General features: G+C 45.1%; 1 protein-coding gene across 1 annotated transcript; it reads right to left on the reverse strand.

Moving 5' to 3' along the window:
* Window positions 1–8665: 8665 nt before the first annotated feature.
* Window positions 8666–22098, reverse strand: DYRK2 (dual specificity tyrosine phosphorylation regulated kinase 2). The gene is made up of 3 exons (XM_004326391.4): window positions 21960–22098; window positions 21217–21365; window positions 8666–14226 (listed from the first exon to the last, which is right to left on the reverse strand). The coding sequence occupies exons 1-3, from the start codon at window positions 22006–22008 to the stop codon at window positions 12619–12621; spliced, it is 1806 nt and encodes a 601-aa protein (XP_004326439.3). The 5' UTR covers window positions 22009–22098; the 3' UTR covers window positions 8666–12618.
* Between the last annotated feature and the right edge of the window lie 547 nt (window positions 22099–22645).

Consider the following 22645-nt stretch of genomic DNA (forward strand, 5'->3'; position numbering starts at 1 on the left):
TAATCCTCCTTTGTCATGTGTATAGTCTGCTCTGGCTGCCATAACAGAACACCACAGACAGGGTGGCTTAAACAACAAAAATTTATTTTTCTCACAGTTCTGGAGGTTTAAGGCTAGGAAGTCCAAGATCAAGGTGCCGGCAGGATTAGTGTCTAGTGAGGCCTCTCTCCTTGGTTTGCAGACAGGTGCCTTCTCCCTGAGTCTTCACATGACCTTTCCTCCATGTGTGCAGAGAGAGAGAGAGAAAGCTCTGCTATCTCTTTCTCTTCTTATAAGTACACTATTCCCATGGGACTAGGGTCGTACCCTCATGGCCTCACTTAATCCTCATTACCTTCTCAAAGGCTCGATCTCCAATGATGTCACACTGACAGTTAGGGCTTACCAAAGAAAACTGTTCCTCTACTTCCAGTACTTCTTCTACCAAAAGGATGGGGTTTTTCCCTTATGAACAACCAATTCTTCAACTCTCCAGACACTAACTAGGTGTCTGCAACTGAATTCAATTCTGACACTAGCTCCTGGAGGCAGTGTAGACTCCATAGGTTAAGAGCTCAGTCCCACAAGACAGCTCCCACTTTAGACACCAGTCATAAGTCCCAAGCTGTCACCTGTACTTCGGACCAACCTGCTATAAGTTGGGGGTTCCTACCACACCCTCCCCAGGCTCAATTTGCTATAAAGGCTCACAGAATTCAGGGAAACACTTAAGTTTGCCAGTTCATTATAAAGGATAGTATAAAAGATACAGATGATCAGCCAGATGAAAAGGCAATAGGGTGAGGTCTAGAAGGGTCCCAAGCACAGAAGCTTCTGTTCTTTGGAGGTTAGGGTGCACCAACCTCCCTGCATATGGATGCATTCACCGACCCAGAAGCTCTCCAAAGCCTATAGTTGGGCGATTTTTACAGAGGCTTTGTCACATATAGGCATCATAATTTATTAACTCACTCTCCAGCCACTCTCCCCTCCGCTGAGGTCAGGGGGCAGCCTGAAAGTTCACACCTTGGTCTTGCCAGTGACCAGCCCTTATGCTGACACCATCTAGGGGCCCCTAGTCACCAGTCATCTCATTAGCATAAAAAAGACATTCTTATCACGATGGGGATTCCCAGGGTCTTAGAAGCTCTTGTGTCAGAAACTGGGGACTAAGACCAAGGACATATTTCTTATTTTATCACAATATCACAAGTTCCAACATATGAATTTTAGGGGGAGGGAGACACAGTTCAGCCCATAACATCATGTCATCTAACATATTCACAGGCTCTGGGAATTAGGACGTGGACATATCTGGTAGAGCCATTATTCTGCCTGCCACAGGGCTGTGCTTTGAATCGCAGCCCCCCATAATATGCTCCTGAGGGCAAATAAGGGGGCAATGGTGGGTGATCACAGATAGGACTGGGAAGAGGAATGACGCTGTGTGGGACAGTGGCTCTTTGGCCTTTTTCCCCAAAGTGGTTGTCATTGATGCTTGCGCCGCTTCCAAACAGAGGACCGACTTCCCTTCCTCTCTGGCACTGGTTCAGGGGAAGATCAACGCGAGCACTTAGAGTAAAAGGTGGAGGCGGCAGTGTTGTCGGGCCCTCTAGACCTTGGGGCTGTGATGGTTGCAACACTGAGATGACTCGTGGGGTTAGATAACCCAGGGGTTAATCTGAATACTGTTAAATGGTGTGTGCTGAGCAGATCCTGGGGAAGGGCCTGGGGGTCAAGCACTCTGTACTGGGTTTTAAAATCCAAGTTTGGAGAGCGCACGATGCATGAAAAAGACCAGAAATGAGCGCAGTACACTCTTTGTTATAAAGGAGTGTGCGTCTGAAAAGTCCAGGGAGAAGCTGATTCCCAGAGCAGCAAAACCTCCCATGTGCATATTTCCCTTTTATCGTTCAGGAAGGTCACTGGGTTAATCAGGCTCATTATTCATCATTTGTGTGTCAGGACACACAAGGATGTGGCCATCTTGATAAAAGGCCTTACTGTTCTCGAGAGGAAATAATTAGCTCAGGGAGTAAGAAATTTGCGGATCCCAAGCCTAAGAGCAGACAGCAAGTATCTGAAAAAGGAAAATATGCAGCTTCCTCCATGTCAGCTCTACTAGACCACCTCTTACTGCTGGCCAGAGGCTTGGCAGTAAATTTTTACCCAGAATTAGCCACCATTCTCATATCACCCGAAAGATCCAACAATGAGAGTCTAAAAGAAAGGAGATTATGACAACAAGGAAATACTTTCTTGTCCTTCTCCTATCCCACTGAACACACACACACGCATACAAATGTCTTATTAAAGAACAAATTAGTAAGCTGTACTGATATAAAAGCATTTATGCTCTTCCTGTTATGTTGGTTCCTAAAGGAAAAGAGAAAAACAAACACCTATACATTAACTAAGATCTAGTCTTGGCCATGTCCTGAGCACAACATCCATGCATCAAGATAAGAATTGAGGCAATGCCCCCTGGAATACAAAAAAGTCTATTCGACTCTGAAACCTTTCCTATGGCCATGGCAGACATTGCTAATCAATCATAGCATTATTTCCTATGAACCCAGAGGAAACTTTACAGTCTTAGGGCAAGATTCTAGGTAGCCACTATCAAGCATTCAGGGTTGGCGTCAAAAATGATATCTATTTGCCTTCCTGACCTGTAATATTTCTCATTTCTCCCTCTCTACCATCTTCTTCCTCACTTCCTCAAAACATACATAGACCTTAGTCTCAATAGCAAATATTTATGGAGGACCTATTTTGTGCCAAGCACCATTTAAGGCAATAGGAAATACAAAGAGAGCAAGAACTAGTATGATTTTTAGTCTAATGTAAGTGAGTTGCACTTAATGAGGGAGACAATAAACGATCATTAAACACACAAACAAGATAATTCCAGGTACTGATACATGCTTTATAGAAAATAAAACAGGGTAGTATGATGGAGAGGGACTGGGGGTGGGGGAATGGGCATTGGTAGGGTAGTCAGGGAAGTGCTATCTGAGCAGTAGAGTCAGAGCTAATGAATGGTTAGATGTGTCAAGCATCCCACAAAGAGGGGAGAAGTATTTCAGCAGAGGAAGCAGGAAGTACAATGTCCTGAGGCAGGAATGAGATTGAGACATCCAGGGAGCACAAGAAGACAGGTGGGGCTGCAGCATACTGAGCCGGGGAGAATGGAATCAAATAAGGTTGGAAAGAGACAGATGGTGGAGGGCTTCGAAGTAATGACAAGGAAATTGCCCATTTTACCAGTATGATGAGAGGATATTGGAGAATTTAAGTAGAAGAAGTTGCCATAGTCTGAGTTACTTTTGCCTACTTGGAAAAAGATTCTCATTTGATCCACCTTTGCCAATCGCCTTTCTCTGCGTCTACCCACATTCACCACCGTCCTTTGGGAGTGGATCTGCGCCCACCACACCATTTCCTCTCGCAGGCTTCCTCCTTAGCCACTTGATAGAACACTCCATTTCCTGCACTCTCCTGAAACCCTGTGCACACATCTCTCTTTGACCCTCTCCAAGCACTTTTACTTACTCAAGAATTTGTACTGAGGCCCCATTTTGCCCCAAACTCTATACTTGTCCCTGGGGATACCGTGGTAAGCAAGATAGGCAGTCCCTGCCCTCATGGGACATAAAGGCTAATAGTCAAACCAGTGCTAATGAGGAAGTTGAAGGTCTATGAGAGCAGGGCTTGTGGGTGATGCAGCGGGGGCAGCCCAGCCAGCCTGGGGAGGCCTGAGTGAGGTAGCGAACAGGGTGGGTAGGGGAAGCATGGCCACCTGAGACCGAAAGACAGCAGGAGTTAGCCAGGCCGAGAAAAGGAGGAGAACTACATTCCAGGTGGTGGAAACTGGAGGTGAGAAAGAGCACAGCAAGGGGTATGAGCTGAAATGGTCCCGGGATGGGTCAGTGAGACCAGAAGTGAACTTCCTCCCCATGATTAAAGTGCTCACTGGGTCCATAGCCAACTTCCTCTTCTTCTTCTTTTATTTCTTCTTCTTACATCATGGATTATTCTGAGATATACTCCTGGAAGTAGAATTCCAGGAGGTAAAAGCAAGTAGGTAAAAGCAAGTGAGATTTTCTAAAGCTCTTCATGCAGGTCGCCAAGTTGCCCTCCAGAAAGGTTCTGCTAATTACACTCCAGCAGAAACAAACGAATGTTTTGTGCCATCCCACACCCTTGCTAGCATGGAGGATTGTTGTTTTATTAATTATTGAAACTTCATGGGTTCAAGAAAAATAATTCATTGCTTTAATTTACATTAGTTTGAGTCACAATTTTAAATTTTGGGGGGGAGGGTCTACTTATATTTCTCACATAAAATTTTCAAACATGTCATTTGTCCACTTATTTCACTGGTTTATTAGTGTGTTTTCCTTAGTGATTTAAAAAGTCCTTATAGATTAATTAAATTGAATCTGTGCACCTTTAGATTTTATAGTCAAATAGTCCTCTCTCAAAGTTGTCAGCAAAAAACCTTTGACTTGTCTGTAATTTTTATATAGTCATATTTTTAAACACACATTTTTTTTCAGTCTATGCTACTCTAATTATAAAAATAACAACACAAATGGTACCTTCAGAAACCTGCATGGTCTTCTAACCCCCTAGAAGCTAGGGAGTCACTTCACTCCCTAAACAGAACCCACGGGTGTCAGGCCATTATTAATCCTTATCACTCTCTCAGGCAGTTAGGGCTCCACTGTCTCATGAAGTCTCACCATTTCCACTTGGCTCCCCTCCAGTGTTTTTCCACAGGAAATCTGAATGACTGTTTAAAAATCTGCTTTAAATGCTTCAATGGCTTCCTGGGGCAAATCAGAACAAATTCCCAATTCCTCAACGTGGTCTACGCTGCCTTCTCCCAGGCTGGCCTAAGTTTTCTGGCTTAGCTGACCTCCATAATCCCCTCTTCCCATCTTTTTTTTTTTTTTTTTCTTTTTTACAAACTCTTTTTTAAACATAAAATTCCTGAAAAAAATTTAATTGAATTAATAAATGAAATTTGACTCAAAGGCCTCAAGTTTCAGCAAGAGCAACAGCTACATTTTATGCACCAAGAAACCCCACCATTATTTCTACCTGAATATTTCTGCATCCCAAAAGCCCTCCAATCCATCCTCTTTCTAAATCTGCATTCCTGCCCTTTGGTCTAATCTGCCGTCTCTTGCGAACACTTCACATTGGTCTTCCTTCATCTACTCTGACCCTTCTCAGCACATTCTGCTAAAGACAGCCAGGGAGCATTTTCCTCAATATCCCGTGGTTGCTTGCACATAGGATAAAGACCAAAACCTTTGACCGCACCTACAAGGCTTGGCATGGCCTGGGGCCCGACTAGCTCCCTTCACGTCCCACCAAGTTCTCTCATTCTTGTGGTTCTTGCGAGTGCCAGCTGCAAGGACCTACCTCTAATTGCTCACACACACCTTGCTTCCTTAGCCCAGCGTTTCTGTCCATGATCTCCTTCCTCAGCTCAAAAGCTCTTTGTTCACTAGGGAAGCCATTCTTGATCCATACAAGACAATGCAACCTCCCCCCTTCCATTATCCACGCGCGCAGCACCACGTGCTTTCCCTTCACAGCTCTTATTACATTTGCAAATATGTATTTTTTTCATATATACTTGTGTAATGCCTTCCCAACCAGTCTAAAAACTGTAAAGATAGTACTATGTCTGTTTTGTTCACTAATATATATCATTAGTGCCTAAATAATACCTGGCATGTAGTAGGCATTTAATAAATATTTGACAAATGAATGGAATCTCCAACAGAGATTAATAAGATGGATGCTACAGGTGTTTTGGTTTTGTTTTTTTAAATTTAAGCCTACTCAAGCCAAAATTTCCAAAGAATTGAATTCTAGGGAAAGGGGAAATTAGGTTGGGTTTCCCTCTTCAGATAAAAGGATAAAAAATCAGCCCAAACTTACCCATACACTTATTTCCTGTACATCTTGTACACTAATCACATTGTACACAAATTGCTTGTACACTAATCACATTTCCCCCCAGACAACTGAAAGCAATTCAATAAGCTCTTACTTTAAATGACCTAAGCCTGCTCATGCGTTTTTGTTTTGCAAATAACACACTTCATTTTTACAAGAAATAGTCTAGATACTTAAAACTCCTCAAACTTAGGAGGGGAAATAATTTGGGATAAAAAGCAAGGAAAGACACAATATTTCTGTTTGTAAAATTGATTTATTCACAATTTGGTATTTTAAAATTGTATTTGGAATTTTAATTTTTATATATTTCCCTGGCCGGCATTCTATTTTTCTTAAAGAGGGAGGCAAAGGAGAGGAAGCCTGAGTAATTTTGAATTTAAGAGATTTACCTGCTGCTACAGTCAGTAAAATTTAACTTTTAATCCCTGAGATTTAGTAACAAGTCAGAAATATTTTCATATATTCAAATGTAAAAAGCATATTTTAAGAACAAAAAACTAAAGAATAAAACCACTGCAGTTAATTAACCTCCCCACATATGGCAATATAAGTCCCTCTGTCTTAAATTAACTGAGGGGTGTGTACAAAATGCATTTTAGTTATTAAATAAGCCAAAAGAGACTAAGATGCTCTAGTTCTCAGTTTTTTTTGTAGTTTCTCTCCCCTTTTAAAAAATATTCCTGGAAACCGATACAATTTATTCAAATAATAGAAATGCCCACTGCTAGCTCAAATTTTCTCCCCTTTCTAAATTTTTGGCTGTGATGTACAATTAGGGATTTTCTTTTACTGTCCAAGACCAAAGTTCTTTATCTGATTGCAACCTGAGGCCCAAACTGCTTTTGCAAGGTCACTTTGGAGCAAGTCACTTCAGTTTCCTCAAATATCAAATGAGGGTAATTATAGCTCACAGGGATGTAGAAGGCCGGACTGATGTTCATACAACACCATGAGATCTGGGAAGCTTTCTTCATAAGGAGCAATGCCCTGGAACACGTGAGAGTTATTATATATCCTGCTGCTCCGTATTATAGATGGCTGCTTAATACTCCTAAAATGTCAGCTTTCCTCGGAGGAATGAATATTAATTCATTAGTTTGCTCATTAAACTTCCTCGAGATGCAAAGGAATGGCAATTATGTCCCTTCCCCCCCCATATACATGAAATGTAGCGCAGATATTAAGGATATGACCACAGTAAAACACGAAGAGAAAGTCAAAACAAATAAACCAAATCCTTTGCAGTAAGATGCAGTTTTCTTATGTATGTGTAACACACTGGCAAGTCATTTTTCATTTTGGAAGGTGTTAAGCATCACTAATGACAAGGGTTTATTTGCCTAATGGCCCAAAGGAAACGCAGTGTAATTCAAGCTTTTTTAAAACAACAATGAAAAGTCACAAATACCCTTTCTTCAAATCTCTCTCTCAACGCTCTCTTTCCAAAACAGAAAATAAACTGATTTCCCTTTTCTCTAAAAGACCAATACCAATGCCAGCTAGGAACACCTGCCAGTGCTCGTTTGAAGGCAACTTTGAGGTTCCAAGAATATTTATTTGTGTAGTTATTTATTCCAAAAGGGAAGAGCACAGAAATTCAAATAGAATGTAACATACATCAATTTAAGAAAGAGCTTTGAGACGATCTGGTGATAGAGAATGAGTGGGGAACTCTCATCTGCTCTGCCAGATCTGGACGATATTTTAAATTTAAATTGCTGCTTTAGCATCAACTTTCAACTTATACATAATGTACATCTCTTAAAAATTTATATCTAAATATATTGGGTTTCTCGGTTGGTTGGTATTTTTTCACCGGGTAAGAACTCTGAGAAGCGAGAGAAGCAATTAGGAAAGTCTATGACCTGGGCTATGATAAAACCAAGTCTGGGATTGGGAACCCCTACAGTACGCCCTTGTTTTAGCAAATCCCACTTCTGCTGCAGGAAGCCACAACAAGTAATTCCTTGACTGTTGGTGGCAGGAGGGGTGTAAATAAAAACGTGAGGTAGTTCTTTCCACAAGTGGGAAATATTCGTCGACATAATATCCCTGCACATGTCTGACAAATTTCCAGAGCATCTGCTTGTTGTCATCTGTGAGTAAACTCTTAGCTTGGTATTAACTGAACTTGACAAATCATGAGCTAGTTGCAGTTCACAGGCCTTATTTTCTGATCCAGCCATGACTAGAGGAGCCACTAAACTCCCAAAAATGTGAACCAAAGAGACCACCAAGTAGGAGAACTGCAAAAGCATAAGCATTAAAAAGCCTATGGGGGAGGTGGTGAGAGCACAGAAGAGTAATTTACCAGGACTTGCGTACAGGAAAGAATGAAGACTGGTGGGAAATAATTTAGACTCTGCTCCAACAGCTTAACTATCAACTTGGTTTAAAAAAGTGTTTTTTTGAAGTTCTAGCAAGATACTAGATCTATACGATAGAGAACATAGCAGAGGCTCTAAAAAGGAAAATTAACACAGAAATACTAAAGGTAGAAGAACAGAATATCCTGAGAAAAGAGTTACCTATTAAAACTTTAGTCTTTCTGACTTGAAATTTGTACATTTATATTGAACTAATAAAAGAAAATCAGTGATTGCTGAAAAATGTTTGCATTCTAAACTCTCTCCAGGCTACCAGACCAAGACTAATACCAGAAATAGATCAGGAGTAAAATTATAGTTAGAAAAGGGGAGAAAAGTAAGGTAGGACATTAAAATTTTATTCTGAAATTATCTCTGGCCACGACAATAAAATTTAACAAATATTCACTGAACAGTCTTACTCCTGTCATCAGCTGTACAATACATACAGTATCATAGAACTGGCCACTAGGATTAAAATCCACTAGAACATATTTCATGTTAAGTGGCGAGAGCAGCATCCCACAGAAATTTTTACATACATATATACACAGTCCACATTCAACCATTTTCACATATTTTCAGTACACACAGTTGCAGCATATTACAGTCACGTGTCTAAGTTGTTGCTCGATAGAAACCCAAGCCACTGCCTAGACATAACTGTAGCAGTTGAGCTGAGTATAGTTACAATTCATTTTATCTATGTCCATAGCAGAGAGATGTACAAGCCCCTAAGAAACAGAGTTCACAAATACTATTTTTTTTTAATGCTACCACAGCATTATGTTGGGCAATATTAAAACCTTTACCAACCTAATCAGTTTTTTGTTTAAAGTCTTCTGCTTACCAGAATATTCTTGATGAAAAAAATTACAAAAATGAATGCTCTCTTGAAAATAATTCACACTTTGAAGATTCCAATATGGCCCAATGCTACTGATGCCTAAAGTGTTTCCTAACATTCTGATGGAGTCCTTCCACATGACTCCAAACCACCTAGTAAGTTTAAAAGTGGCTTAAGTGCCTTGCACCCAAATTGTAAAAATCCCTGGCCATCCTTACTAGAGCCAGGCACATATAAAAGGAATGCACTTTGGTTCATACCAAATGCCCTGGGATTAATCACACTATAAAATTAAATGGTTTGAGGTAAATTTTTACAAATACAGTTGATTTTTGTCTAGTGTTAGCATAACAAAAAAAAATATCGTTTAAAAAATCAGTCTGATGTTAAGATACAACAAAGACCATCTTTAACCCCTTAAACATAGGAATTCCCTGTGTAACTAACCAGTGGTTACCTTTCTCGGTGCCTGACGATGACGCGCGCCTTATGGTTTCTATTAAGGCCTGTAAGTAACTGGATGTTTAAGACAGATGTATCTTTGCAGAGGTGGGTTCCATCTAGTATTCAAAGAGTTAAAGAGGCCAAAAAATGCATGCCCTACAACATGGCATTCAGAACAAAAGGCACATTGTTATCACTAAGGGCACAATTTCTCCTCTACTGTTAATCTACACTGTCTTGCATCACTGTTGTTCCACTGTTGTAGCAATACACTTAAGTGGTAATGCACGCTTTGGGGGTGCAAGAAACGGAGCCAGATGAGACCGCAACCGAAGACAAGACCACACTGTGCTCTTCCTAAATCTGAAAACAGCTCAGACATCCCTAGACAATGGTAACCTGTGAGACCAAGGACTGTTTCCAAGCCAACTCCTAGTAGCCTATCGGAGCCCTTCATTTGTGTTTTAAAATCACAAGGATGCAACAGTTTTGTTGGGTTTTTTTGACATTATAGCTAAGCTAGAATTAAAAAGCAGCTCTATCACTAAACACTGAACATGGCGGCTCTTGTGAATAAGGGAAATGTCCCTGTATTTAGGGGGTGCGGTGTTGGGGGAGCCCCAATAGTGTTGCACATTAGTTTGGCTTAAAAGTTTCCGGTTACATTTGTGAATAGAGATAGTCACAAATGCACTGTTGGCATCTTAAGGACCAGTTTTGTGTGGTGAGGGAGAAGACAAGCAGTATTAGCCCATTTATAAATTTTCACACGGATAATCATTTTATAGGGATATTCATATTAATGGCAGGCTCAGGTTCATATATTTAAAACTAAAAGTGAAAATCTCTCAAGAGTGGATACGATGGAAGAGGAACACTGGAAGGGGAAAACAGCCTTAATGTTTTGTTTATTTTAATGACTTAAAGACGCTAACCATCTTAGGAGGCTTGTGGTTTTACAAAGCCGCTTCTTATGCCTTTAAGCCAGAATTTTAATAATAAATACACAATCTTTAAATTCTATAAGCCACTGATTGGGGGGTATCATCACATGAGCATCATTTAAAATGCAACTTACTAACATTATTGCACTTCCACAGATTACACAGAAATGTGTACAACAGGCTAAAGAATTTGACTAGGGGAAAGAAGCTATAATTTCTAGAAACAGAAGTATAAATTAATTTATCAGTGACACCCTTAAATAGTAAAGCAAATATCAATACCACTATCTTATTAATAAGCTAATCTTATTACTGATTTTTTTGGCAAATATCTGTAATAGTTCCTGAGCATTTTTCTCCACCATCAACTGACAAAGCCTCAAGATAAGTGAAGTGTTTTGTTCAAAACTACCTTTTTTTTTCTTAAAAGAGAAACTGTAGGATTAATATTAAAAGAACTGAACCGGAAACTTTCTTGGCCTCGCTGGGGACCATGCTTTAAGTACTCGTAAATCAATTTACAGGCAATCAATACAATAATATCTGTGCATATAAAGGAGTATTTATCCTAATTTATACTACCCAAAACCTATTGTCCAAACAGGCAGAAATCTTTCTATATTAAATTGCACATACTAAAAAATTTTTTCCACGTGCCTTGAAATTGATATATACCACTGCTCATACAGTAGTGATAAAATACTGAAATTTTCACTGTGAAAATAATTATTATTCAGAGGAGAAAATATTCTTTTACCTAACTCTCAGTTACTTTTCCAGGTAAAGTGTCATTCCCACAAAAACAATCAGTGCAATCCAAACGAAAGTAAAATAAAACAGAGGAATGTGATGTCTGTGGTTCTTCTAATGATGCATAGAGCAAATCAAACCATTTCACTTGAGGCTGAACTTTTCCTCCTTCGAATCTGTTGTTAAAATTGGCCTTGCTGAACAAGCACAATGACGTCTGTTCACGAAGAGGATTTTCAACTCTCTCTTTTTAAAGAGTTGATGCTCTCCCAGGCTAAGAGAACCTTACTGTGGCACGTGAAAAGTGTGAACTCAGTCTAATCTGCTAAACCGTCTTTGGAACTATGGAAATCCCCACCTTAAGTAGCTAGGCTGTTCTTTTTTAAAGTGGAATATGAAAAGATGGTCATAATCACAGCTAAAATGTCTCTCTTCTGTATCAGGAGTCTGGGATATATATTTGAAGGAAGAAAAAGGAATTAAATGCAAGCAACAGATGTGTGGTGAAAGAAGAACAGCAGGGAGAAGAGCAAAGAGAGGGGAGGAACAGTTCATGTAATACATTTCTAAATTTAGGTGCAAAACCAATTTTGTTAAACAAGGCTTCTTTGCAAAACAGCTCGCTGATCACATTGGAGAATCTGGAGGAACACACGTTTCCATTCATCCACCAGGTCTGCTTGGCCGGCCGTTAGAATGTCAGAATGCTAACTGGGCATTTCAACTGTGGGGATTTTATTTTGTCTCTGAGCACTATTTTAGGGAAAAATCTCTAAGGTGCAGTTTTTCTTAGAATATCATTTTCATCCTGACCATTCTCCTCCCACCATCACTACCACCTGGGTAACTTATGGAAAACGGAAGCAGGACAGGCTGCACCTGTGCATGAACCTGAAGCGTGGAGAGAGAAGGGGGGGCCTTCGGAGGCAATCACCTTGGGGAGAATATACTACGAACCATGAACACATAGTGAACGTCTTTGACACCAATCTGTAGATGCGCGGCAGTCATGACGTAATCAATGGCCTGCCACTGATGTTTATTACTCTGCCACACTAAATACAGTAAGGCTCATCGTACTTTTAGAACACAAAAAGTTTCAGAAAGTATAAAAACTTAAAGCATTGTCCCCATGTATTTTATAAAAACAAAACAAACAACCTTCTTACATTAAAATAAGTGCCAAAAAGATACAAATGAGTCGAGTTATTGAGCAAATAAAAACAGGTCTGAGCTACTCCTTTTCAACCCAGTAAGGCTCAGCAATGTCGTATCTTTCAGAATTACCAGCATCGGGGGACTGAGCTCAGCTAACAAGTTTTGGCAACACTGTCCTCTGCTGAATATTCCCATTGGCATCTGTCATCTGTGCCAAATTAGTCCTCAGTTTGGAGGCTGAGCTGGAAGGTGGAGGTAACTTGGAAATGGATGTGATAGCACCAGTGCTCTCGGTGATCCTTTTCACTGACGTCTTCTCCCCTGTCGGAGGCTTTGGCAGCCGCCTCCTCAGCCAGGGATGCCGCAAAGCCTGGCCAGGGGTCATGCGAACCGCAGGATCCCATTCTAAACACTGTTTTAAGAAGTCGAGGAAAAGGGGATCGTCACACCCCTTCAGTGCATTCCCCCACTCTCTGCTCTCCGGTGGGCCCCTCAGTTTCCCTCTCCGGGAACGGCCTCCGTTGAGAACCACGGAGCCGTCTGAGAGAGTCGTGACAGTGCAGTAACGGGGATAACCCTTGGAGCTCACAAAATTTTTGGCTCGCTTGGACGCATCCAGCAGTTTCTGGGAGGGCATGCCCAGCAGTTCAATCATACAGGCCAGCTGGTCCCCTTCATCCTCCCCAGGCAACAGGGGGTAACCAGTCAGGAGCTCCGCGAGGATGCAGCCCAGGCTCCACATGTCGATGGGCATGCCGTACCTGGCGCCGAGGATCACTTCCGGGGCCCGGTAAAAACGGGACTGGATGTACGTGTAGACCCGCTGATGCTCGTAACAACTGGAGCCAAAATCAATCACTTTAATCCCGCTTCTACCCTGCTGCTTCAGTAAAATGTTCTCGGGCTTCAAGTCACAGTGAATTATCCTGTTTTTGTGCAAAGCATCCAGGCACTGCAGGATGGAGTGGGCGAACTTGCGAACCAAAGGCAGGCTGAAGCCCTGGAACTTGTTCTTCTTGATGAGCTCGTAGAGGTTCATGCTGAGCAGCTCGAACGTCATGCAGATGTGGTTGCGGAAGGTGAAGTTCTCCAGCATGTGGATGACGTTCATGGTGTTGTCCTTGTCCTGCTTCCGCAGGTGCTCCAGGATGCGGATCTCCTCGGCCGCCTGCCGGTGGAAACGCTTCTCGTTCCTCACCATCTTCAGGGCCACGTGCTGGTGGACTTTGTGGTCATAGGCCTTGACCACCTGCCCAAAGCTCCCCTTCCCAATGACCTTGAGGACCTCGTACCTGTAAGCCACGTGATCGTGAGGCACCTGCACGTAGGATCCCTGGTCATCGTCGTAGCCACCGTTGTTCGGCCCGCCTGTCACGCCCTGGCGCTTCTTTGCGTTTGGACCCAAGAAGTATATTTCAGGGTAGCTGAAAATCTCATGGTGTTCGAAGCTGCTTAGTTTTTGCATGTATTGCTTCATCGCTTGCTCGGGTGTCATGGGGATGGCTTTCACCTTCCCCACGCCTTCCAGAGACTTCAGAGAGGTGGAGCTCCCCTGCCGCCTGTGGATGCTCTCCAGCTGCCGCTCCGGCACCACCGGCAACCCCGTTTTGCCCACCGTTGTAAGCCCATTTGGTTGTGTTGTGAGCACTGTCCGCTTGTTACTGTTATCCTCAAACAGCTGCTGAACCTGGATCTGTCCATGGCTGTGGCTGCCGACGTGTAGGTGGTCATTCATTGTGTGCTTACTGCCGCCAATCTGTAATTCAGAAAGGGAACATCAAGAGAATGGAAGAGGTCTGGCTGTTCAAAAGGGATATTTTATAAATCGGCGCCCACCCTCACCTTTACAAAATCCAGTTTGGTTTGAATTTACAGCCAGAATCAGGTTTCTTAAATGGAAAGAGTTGTGCACGCAGGAGGGACCTCACGAACACCCCGGCAGGGAGAGCGGACGTGACGTGGACAGCCTCAGACAGAAGTAAAGGCAGAAGAGGCTGGGGGGCTGGGGAAGGCGATCAAAGTTGGGATCCGGAAGAAACAGACCCCCACAGCTGCTACACGTAACAAAGAGTTTGCTGTACGTGTTTTCAGGGTTCTTAGAGTAAGTCCTCAGTGGAGGCAAGAGACCATGCTTCTTGCTCGTCATTCTCTACCTAAGATTCAGCACAGGGCCTGGGATATCACAGAGGGGCAATGCAGCCCATACTTGATATCAAGATGAAAGAGGACACAGAAAAAGCATGAACACGTCGGCACTCTACTGGCTCTCCCGCCCCCAGACCATAACATTTTTCACACTTCACTTAGTAGCTTCTCTATTATCGTGAGGGCAGGGACCAGGCCGGTCTTGTTTACTACTCCTTCTCCAGTGTTTAGCTCTATTCTGAGAACACTACTGTCTTCATTCTCGGTCTTCTCCACTACCTGAAAATCGAACTAATTACACCTAGGAAAGTGCATGATCCAGCAGCAAAGAAAACTGTACTTTTAGGCTGGAAACATTCCCATGTAGACATGCACTCTGTAGCATCTTGTAAACCCCAAACCTATTTTTAAGTTTCTGGGCTTCACTGGCTGTGATGACCATTTAAGGCCATTCAGCCCCACAAGCCAACCGCCACCCTCTTTTGGGCCTTCCTTTGGTCAATGGCTTGGCTCTCTCAAGACCTGTGTTTCTCCAGGCTGCTGGGATACTCAGCTCTCTGACAAGGAATACAAAGTAGCAATTTCTATTTCGGGCACACATGCCATCCACCAACATTCCTGTCTGAACAAAACTGACGGCATAAGCCAAGGGGCCCCAGCCTTCCTACTGAGAATCTACTGGGGATTTCTTTCAAGCATTGTTATGGCCAAGAGGTGAGGGGTACAAGAGGACTTGCAGCCAGGATCCCCTCCCAGTGAGGAATTCTTGCCAGCCTCAGACAATCACTCACAAGTCTTAAAAGCATCCCACTAGACGATTTTTACATGAAAGCTTAAAGATCAACTTGCCTCTCACAATCCAACTCATTCCTTCAGCCAGTGTCAGCTGAGGTCTAACCACACATGTGGCAGAGTCCCTGCCCTTCAGGAGCTTACAATCAACTGGCTGAAGTCCTCTACTATCAGTACTTTTCCCATCAACTCCTCCGAAATCCTACCTCTCGGGCTTTACGTATCACTAAATGGCGTAGAAGTGCTCTGTGTATGTAATATAATTCAGGAAGTGGTTCGGGACTACCTGGATCATAAAATGAAATTCCAAGTCCTTCTTACTAGGAGACCAAGGCCTTCAAATTTTCCTTAACTGACACACAGCAGGCACAGGGACTATCTGAGGCCTGCACTTTCTCTCTGCAATCTTCTAAAACAAAGTAGAATATAGTATAGTACCTGGGCCTTGCTGAAGTATGACTTCATTGAGAGATTTTATTTCTCAGATTTCTGGAAGACTTCTAGTTGAACCCTTTTATTAAACTCACAGATGATACTCCACGCTAAGTGAACTTATCTTCTGTCAGGTAGCTGGACAGGTTATTTTATCCTCGTTCTATGCCAGAAGCAAAGCAGTTCATAAAAAGGCATTAGGAAGCCCTGGGTATATACAAAAGTAGTACAGGCTTGTCCATGGATTTTTGTTCCCAAGCCTCAGTCTCTGAACCTCTCCTCCTCTCCACTACGGTCTTTCAAGCACCCGGGAACAAAAGGGCCTGAAATTAGAAATATATGTCTCCTAGAGAACCATTCTCTTCAGGGCAGCTTGGAGAGATTTCAGAAGAAAAACCGACATTACCAGCATACATGCTACAAAAAGCATGAGGCTTCACTGGGGACAAAATTAACGTTGGGGCTTTAGGAACTCCTAAAAAGAGGACAACGTAATACGTTCTGAGCTTCAGAAACCAACTTATTTTTGCAAGAGCAATTTTAATGTTCTGCATAATTCAAAATATCATCAAAAAAAAAGCTGAGTGACTAGAACTAAAGAGAGTTTGCCAATTAACTGGATCACCTCCTGTCTTTCCAACTACCTTCTCTTGGTCTCCTCCACAACAGCAACGAAGAAGGCTTCCAGAGTTCCCCAGGGTTCAAGCCTCAAGTGGCTGGAGGCTTCTCACTCCCATAACTCTCCCTGGTCGACTATGACCACAGCCAGGGCTCCAGCAACCCCCCAGGGGCTGACATCCGCCACATGTACACCTCTAGCTAAAAGGAGCCCGATCTATGTCTCCCGAGCTCAAGACCCCCTGTATCCAACTCCAGATCAGCTACCTTTCCCACAAGCCACTCAAACTCAACTCACGCTTTTTTTACCAAAACCATTTCCTCCTCCCACAACCCTCAATTTCTGGTCAACAAAAGGCTTCACCCCCGAATAATCACTCTGTCTCCACGTCTCCCACACCTTCCCAAGTCACCGCGGAGCCCCGTCATTCCTATCTACCCCACTCCCCTCCATCCACGCTGCCTCACCTCACACCCCTGCTGTCTCTCACTGCGACAACCGAAGCAGCCTCTTAACATGTCCCCTTGCTTCTAAGTCTAGAATTCCTCAAGTCTCTTCTCTCCACGGTGCTTCTGGAGTTACCACTGAAAAGTGTCACTCTGACACTGCCCTTGCTTTTGCTTAAGGCCCACACAGGCACCCCATTTCCACAGATAATATGAGACCTCACAGGCAAGAACATGAGGTTCTCAAATGCAGAGCCTATATGACCCGAGTCCTTCCAGTGTCACCCACCACTGTCATATTCTCTCCGAGAACAAGCTGGATTCCCCAAGACCCATGGAGACACCACGCTCTTTTACACTCTGTTTTTGGGGAGGTTATGTTTCATAATGGTTAGGCGTCCAGGGACTTTCAATTAGATGCATGGGAAATGAATCCCAGCTCCACCACTTACTAACTGTGTCACCTTGGTCAATTTACTTAATCTCTCTAAACCTCAGTGTCCTTATCTGTAAAAAGAAGGTAACAAAGCGACCTCATTAGGGCCATTAGGAGGATTAAATAAGGTAAAAGATATAGAGTGCTTAGTATAGTACTGAGTAAAGGAGAGCTAAAGTTATTGCCCTTTCCAAATGCTGCTTGGAATCTCCTTCCTAACCAGGACTACATGGTAAACTCATACTCACCCTTCAATGCGCAGTTCAACTCTCACCTCTTCTGTGAAATGGTCCCTTTCCCTTCCAGGGTGCTCATAGAGCACTGATATATTAAAACACTTATTTCGTTTTACATACCTGTTTTCACACCTGATGTACCCACCTGGGTGTGAACAATTCCAGGGTGGGGTCACCTCTTATCTTTTTAAGTCCTTATTGACATAAACCCAACATACAGGAAGTACTCAGTCAATTTCTGTTGAGTGGAAGAACTAACTCTCACGTCTCTGAGTTATTCTTAAGAACTATCTTTGTACCTTCATAAGAAAACATGAAGTTAACACCCAGGGAATTGGGACTTGTCTCCAGTGACCCAAGTCACAAGATGTTAGGCTTGCATTGCATCGGCAGAGACTTGGAAGCAAATGACAGCCCATTAAAGAGTACTTGCAGCAGAAGAGATCAACTAAACACCTAAAAGTGACATGTGGAATCTTAAAAACTTTCCAGATGTTAGGCAGATTCATTTTAGAGGCTCTAGTAAAGGAGGATTTTGAGTCTTAAACACTGTGGGACTCTACAATCACAACCCAGGTCGGAAGCACAATTAACTGATCTATAAAAAGGGAGGAAAAAAGCCCTAGAAATGCCAAAACATTTCCACAAGACATATGCCAGGACAACACCATAAACTTAAGAATGTTTAAAACCTCTCACTCACTTTTACCTATTTGCCAATGCCTACCTAGCACAGTGCCTCTTAAATTTAAAAATACTGAATGAATGTAATTGTTAGATACCTACAACGTATGGGTTGAAGCAGAGAGACCCCCAAAAGCCCTCTTTGACCACGACACATTTTAGCATTAAAAATTATGTAAGAACAATAGTCTAGTCAATTTGGTAGTTTTAATCTCTTCCAAAAATAAAAGGGAAAACAGCACATACTTCACTGTGCTAACATTTCTGGGAGTTTTAAAACTTTGCTGAAGTCATCTTAGAAATGCTGTATAGTGTTACGGGAATAGAACTGAGTCCAAAAAGATCGGAATTCTAGCTCCTCCTCAAACACACTGACGGTCTGTGTGGCCCTGAATCAAATGTCTTTTTCTTCTATCAAACATTACTGTTTTTTAAATGGGAATATTCATTCTTCTTTGACTCCTATTATCTTATAAAGGTAAAACCGGTAATTGGAGAGTGCTTTAAATGTTAAACAGTTATGAAAGTGATACAATACTAATATTTCAGAATTTAAAAAATAAGCACATTAATATCTCCCATACAACATTAAAAAGAAAAAAAAAACTAATAGGAATCAAAATAGTTATTGGGTACACTTTTAGGACAGAGATAAAATGACTAAGTATAATATATCCATGGAGATAGGGTACAAAAGGGCAATGCACTAGATAAATTCCGAAGTTTATAATCCCTATAGTCATATGTTTACCTACCTACTGCATCATTTACAAGAGAAAATATGGGCAAACACAACGAGATTATTTTCCTCTCCATAATGCCCTTCCCCCCACCCATTCAAAAATAGCTCTTCCTAGTTGTAACTGCTGTGAAATTAAAAACTAAAAGCTTACAAAAACCTGAAAGACATATGGACACATGGATCTGCTAAGGTTCTTGCATTTATAACAAAACTAATACAATTTCCTAGAATTAGCAGTCAAGCAGTGTGTTAAAGCTGGACTCAGGAGGGCCTGGGCTTTAGCTCCAGCCTTGATAGGAGTTGGCTCAGGAGTCTTGACCAAACCAGTTCACTTGTCTGACTCTTTCCTCATCTGTAAAATGAAGGAGTAGAACCAGATAAACTCTGTGGTCCTTTTACTTGCCTGTTTGAGGAAGTCTGCAATGCTGTGCAAATAAAATCAAAACTAAAGAACAACCAAAACCCAAATTCACACTTTCAAAACCAAGCTTCTAGTGATCAACAGTTTACTGAAGTTTAGGTAAGTTAAACACAGGTAAATCTGGTAGATACCACAGCAAAATACAAGCACCATCATTAGGAGTCCCGAGAAGCACGCACACATCTTCTCATTTCTGCTCCACCACAGGCTATTCCTCTAGTATCATTTTCTGTCATCTCATTACATATTTCAGTTGCAAAGAGGCTCTGATCAAGCAAAGCCCACCCTTATATAACTGGAAGCCGGATGCAAACCAAGTAGTAGTTCTTTTCCAGGTCATACCAATTCATGTGATTCACACATGGAAAAAAACTGGATGTTATATTTTCCAAATTGTCAGATGATTCCAAACCAAACTGAAACACCTAAACCCAATGGCAATTTCTCAACTAAAACATCACTGTGACAAGAACATTCAACTCTAACACACAGAATCAACAGCCTACTGATGCTCTTCCATTAACCACAGCCCAACAGATTGGTTAACTTCTGCGCAGTGAATTCCTAGCCCCTGGGTCTAGATGTGTCAGGAGAGACAGAAAGAGGAGGAGAGAGAGAAAGAAAATGTAAGAAGAAAACATGTTCCTGGGGAACTGTGCACAGATGTCCATGTCTAAGAGAAAATATTCCATTCTAGCCATCCGCTTATAAATTCTCCCCATAAACAAGTTTCCCCATGACACATGACCCTCAGAGCTGCTCCTCTGAAGGCTAGAAATGGCCTTTTCTGCAAGAACTTAACTTTCACTTGGCAACCAAAGCCATATCCTTAGCAAGCACTCCTCATACAGAACCATCTTAGGCAGTTCCTCTGGAAGATCGAATCGTAAACAAGACATTGGAAGCCATCAACTCCTCCAGGGCACATCTCCCCTAGGCTGTCAGCCACCATCCAAGGGCTCTCTCTGGGAGGCGAGAAAACGTACGTACTGAAATCAAGCCCAGCTTGCTGATCTCTGCAGCCACCAGTCCCGCGCCGAGCTCCCAGTTCCCTCTTGGCCCTCTGAGGGACCACGGCACCTGTCAGGTGCCCATCCCTTCCCACCTCCTTCCGAGGCAAAGCTGGCCCTTTTCTTTTCAATAATAGCCAACTGCAGAATCCTACAGGGGTGGCGCGTTGTTTTGACTGCCGCTGCGGCTCTTATTTTTGTTAATGTTAATTACAATTTCTGCTGTGCTCAAACCTGTAGCACTCGTAAAAGATGCTTCCACACGCGGAGGACAACTGTCGGTGCTCCCTGCTGGGTAGAGCCAGGCCCGGGATGCTCTTTGGGGCATCGATTTTCCGGGCAGGACGGCCTGGCTGTCCCCTAACACATATCTGTTTCTATAAATACCCACTCCCCAACGTGGTGGTGGAGGGGCAGGGATGTTTATCGGGTCAGGGAAAAGGAGCTCGAGGAAGCAAGGACGGAATAAAAAGGGGGGGGGGGTGGTGGGGAGCGAAGAGAGAAGGAAAGCGACCAGGAGGAAGTTCCGAGGAAGAGGAGCGCAGGGGTGGGCGGGCTCCGGAGGGGAAGTGAGGGGCCCACGCCACGAATCCTCCTTTGTGGCTGCAGCTTTGGGCTCGCTCAAGTTCCAGAGGGCGGCGTCCCGGAGAGGCCACTGGCGTGAAGACACTGGCACTTCGACCTCTCTACCCTCTCCCGGCCGCATTATCCCCCAAGTCCGGGTGCCTGTGCCCCGGACCCCTCCCGCCCCTCTCCCCCCGCCGCCCACGGCCTGGGTCTTACCGTGTGGGCTGCGGTGGCAGCGTTGCTGGCCCGGAGCGGCGGCAGGGCGATGGGGGAGGGCGGGCCGGTCCCCACTCCGCTCCGGGGAGCCCCCGCACCGAGCCCCGGGGAAGCCTGAAGCTGGCGAACGGCGCTGTCCCCTCCTCGGCCTGGCAGCCACGCGCGGGAGGAGACAAAAGAGGGTCAAGGGGGAGAAAGTCACCCGGACCCGGTGGCCCCGCCCCACCCCTCCAGGCGGCCGAGCCCGCTCTCCCCGGGGCAGAGCCGGGGACCGTGAACGCGAGCGTCCCGGAGCGGCAGGAGGCCGGGGACGCAGACACCCGGCACTCCCGCGGGGCGGGGCTCAGGCGGCTGCAAAGTTAAGTCGGGCCCCTGGCGCGCAAGCGAGTTCGCGACCCGTTGGTGGAGCCGGGCCGGGCGCGGGCCGGCGGCTCACGTTGCGGGAGGCCGCAGGCCTGGAGTTGGGCTGGAATGCCGACCCGGGCGCCGCCGCCTCGCCAAGTCCCGGGCGGGGGAGGCCCGGGACGGCCCCCGGCCGGCTCGGAGGAGCCTCGGAGCTCGCGTGTAACAATGAGCGGAGCCGAGGCGAGGGCGCGCCGTCCGCCCGGGGGACCCCGCGCCGCCCCGCCGCGGCGCAGACTTTGTTCGAGGTCCCGCTGGTAGCGGGAGCCCGCGCCACGAGGGCTGGCCCGGGGGCCGCGGGGCTGCGCGCCCGGGGCGGCGCGGGGCCCGGGCCTCCTTACCGGTCGGGTAGGCGGCGGGAGCGGCGGCCGAAGGTTTCCTGGTTAACATGGCCGCTGGAGAGGAAAATGCATCTCAGGGCTGCCGTCTCCGTCTCCGTCTCCGCCGCCGCCGCCGCCGCCCGTCCTGCTGCTACTTCTCGCGGCCGCCACCGCCGCGCCTCCTGGTCGCCCCTCTCGCGGATCTCCGGCGCCTCCTCGCCGCCTCCCGTCAGCTACAGCCAGACACACACAGTCCGCTGCATCCCCTCGGCCCGGGCCCGCCGCCGCGAGCCCCCCGCTCTCCTCGCCGCCGCCGCCGTCCTCCTCTTCCTCGGGCGGCCGCAGCACCCTCCGGCCCGTGCACATGCCTCGCCCTCCCCGGCGCGCCGCGGGCCTCCCCGATTCCCTCACATAGGGCGCGGGTGAGCTGGCTGCGCCGCCTCGGCCGACTGGTTCGGGAGCCTCCTCCCGGGCCCGCGCACGCGCGCCCCCGCGCACACTCGCCAGGCGCCCGCGCACCGCGCGGCCGGGAAGGGCAGCCCCGCCCCCGCTCCCTCTGCCGCCGGGCAGGCCCCGCCCCCGGACTCCCCACCCCACCCCAGGCCCGGCCACAGACTCCCGCGCACACCCTCCCCGACCCAGCCGCCCACCGGAGTCCCTCCCACCCACTCCTCCCCAGCACGCACCCCAGTCGTCGGCATAGCCAC

This window comes from Tursiops truncatus, chromosome 11 (genome assembly GCF_011762595.2).
Source record: "Tursiops truncatus isolate mTurTru1 chromosome 11, mTurTru1.mat.Y, whole genome shotgun sequence".
In the NCBI taxonomy this organism is placed as follows: domain Eukaryota; kingdom Metazoa; phylum Chordata; class Mammalia; order Artiodactyla; family Delphinidae; genus Tursiops; species Tursiops truncatus.

Excerpts from the sequence above, each read along its gene's own strand:
- DYRK2 (XM_004326391.4), bottom strand. The coding sequence starts at position 22,008 with ATGTTAACCAGGAAACCTTCGGCCGCCGCTCCCGCCGCCTACCCGACC. Across the intron at positions 21,366-21,959 it reads TCCCGCCGCCTACCCGACCG|GCCGAGGAGGGGACAGCGCC; the intron begins GTAAGGAGGCCC and ends CGTGGCTGCCAG. Across the intron at positions 14,227-21,216 it reads CTGCCACCGCAGCCCACACG|ATTGGCGGCAGTAAGCACAC; the intron begins GTAAGACCCAGG and ends TCTGAATTACAG.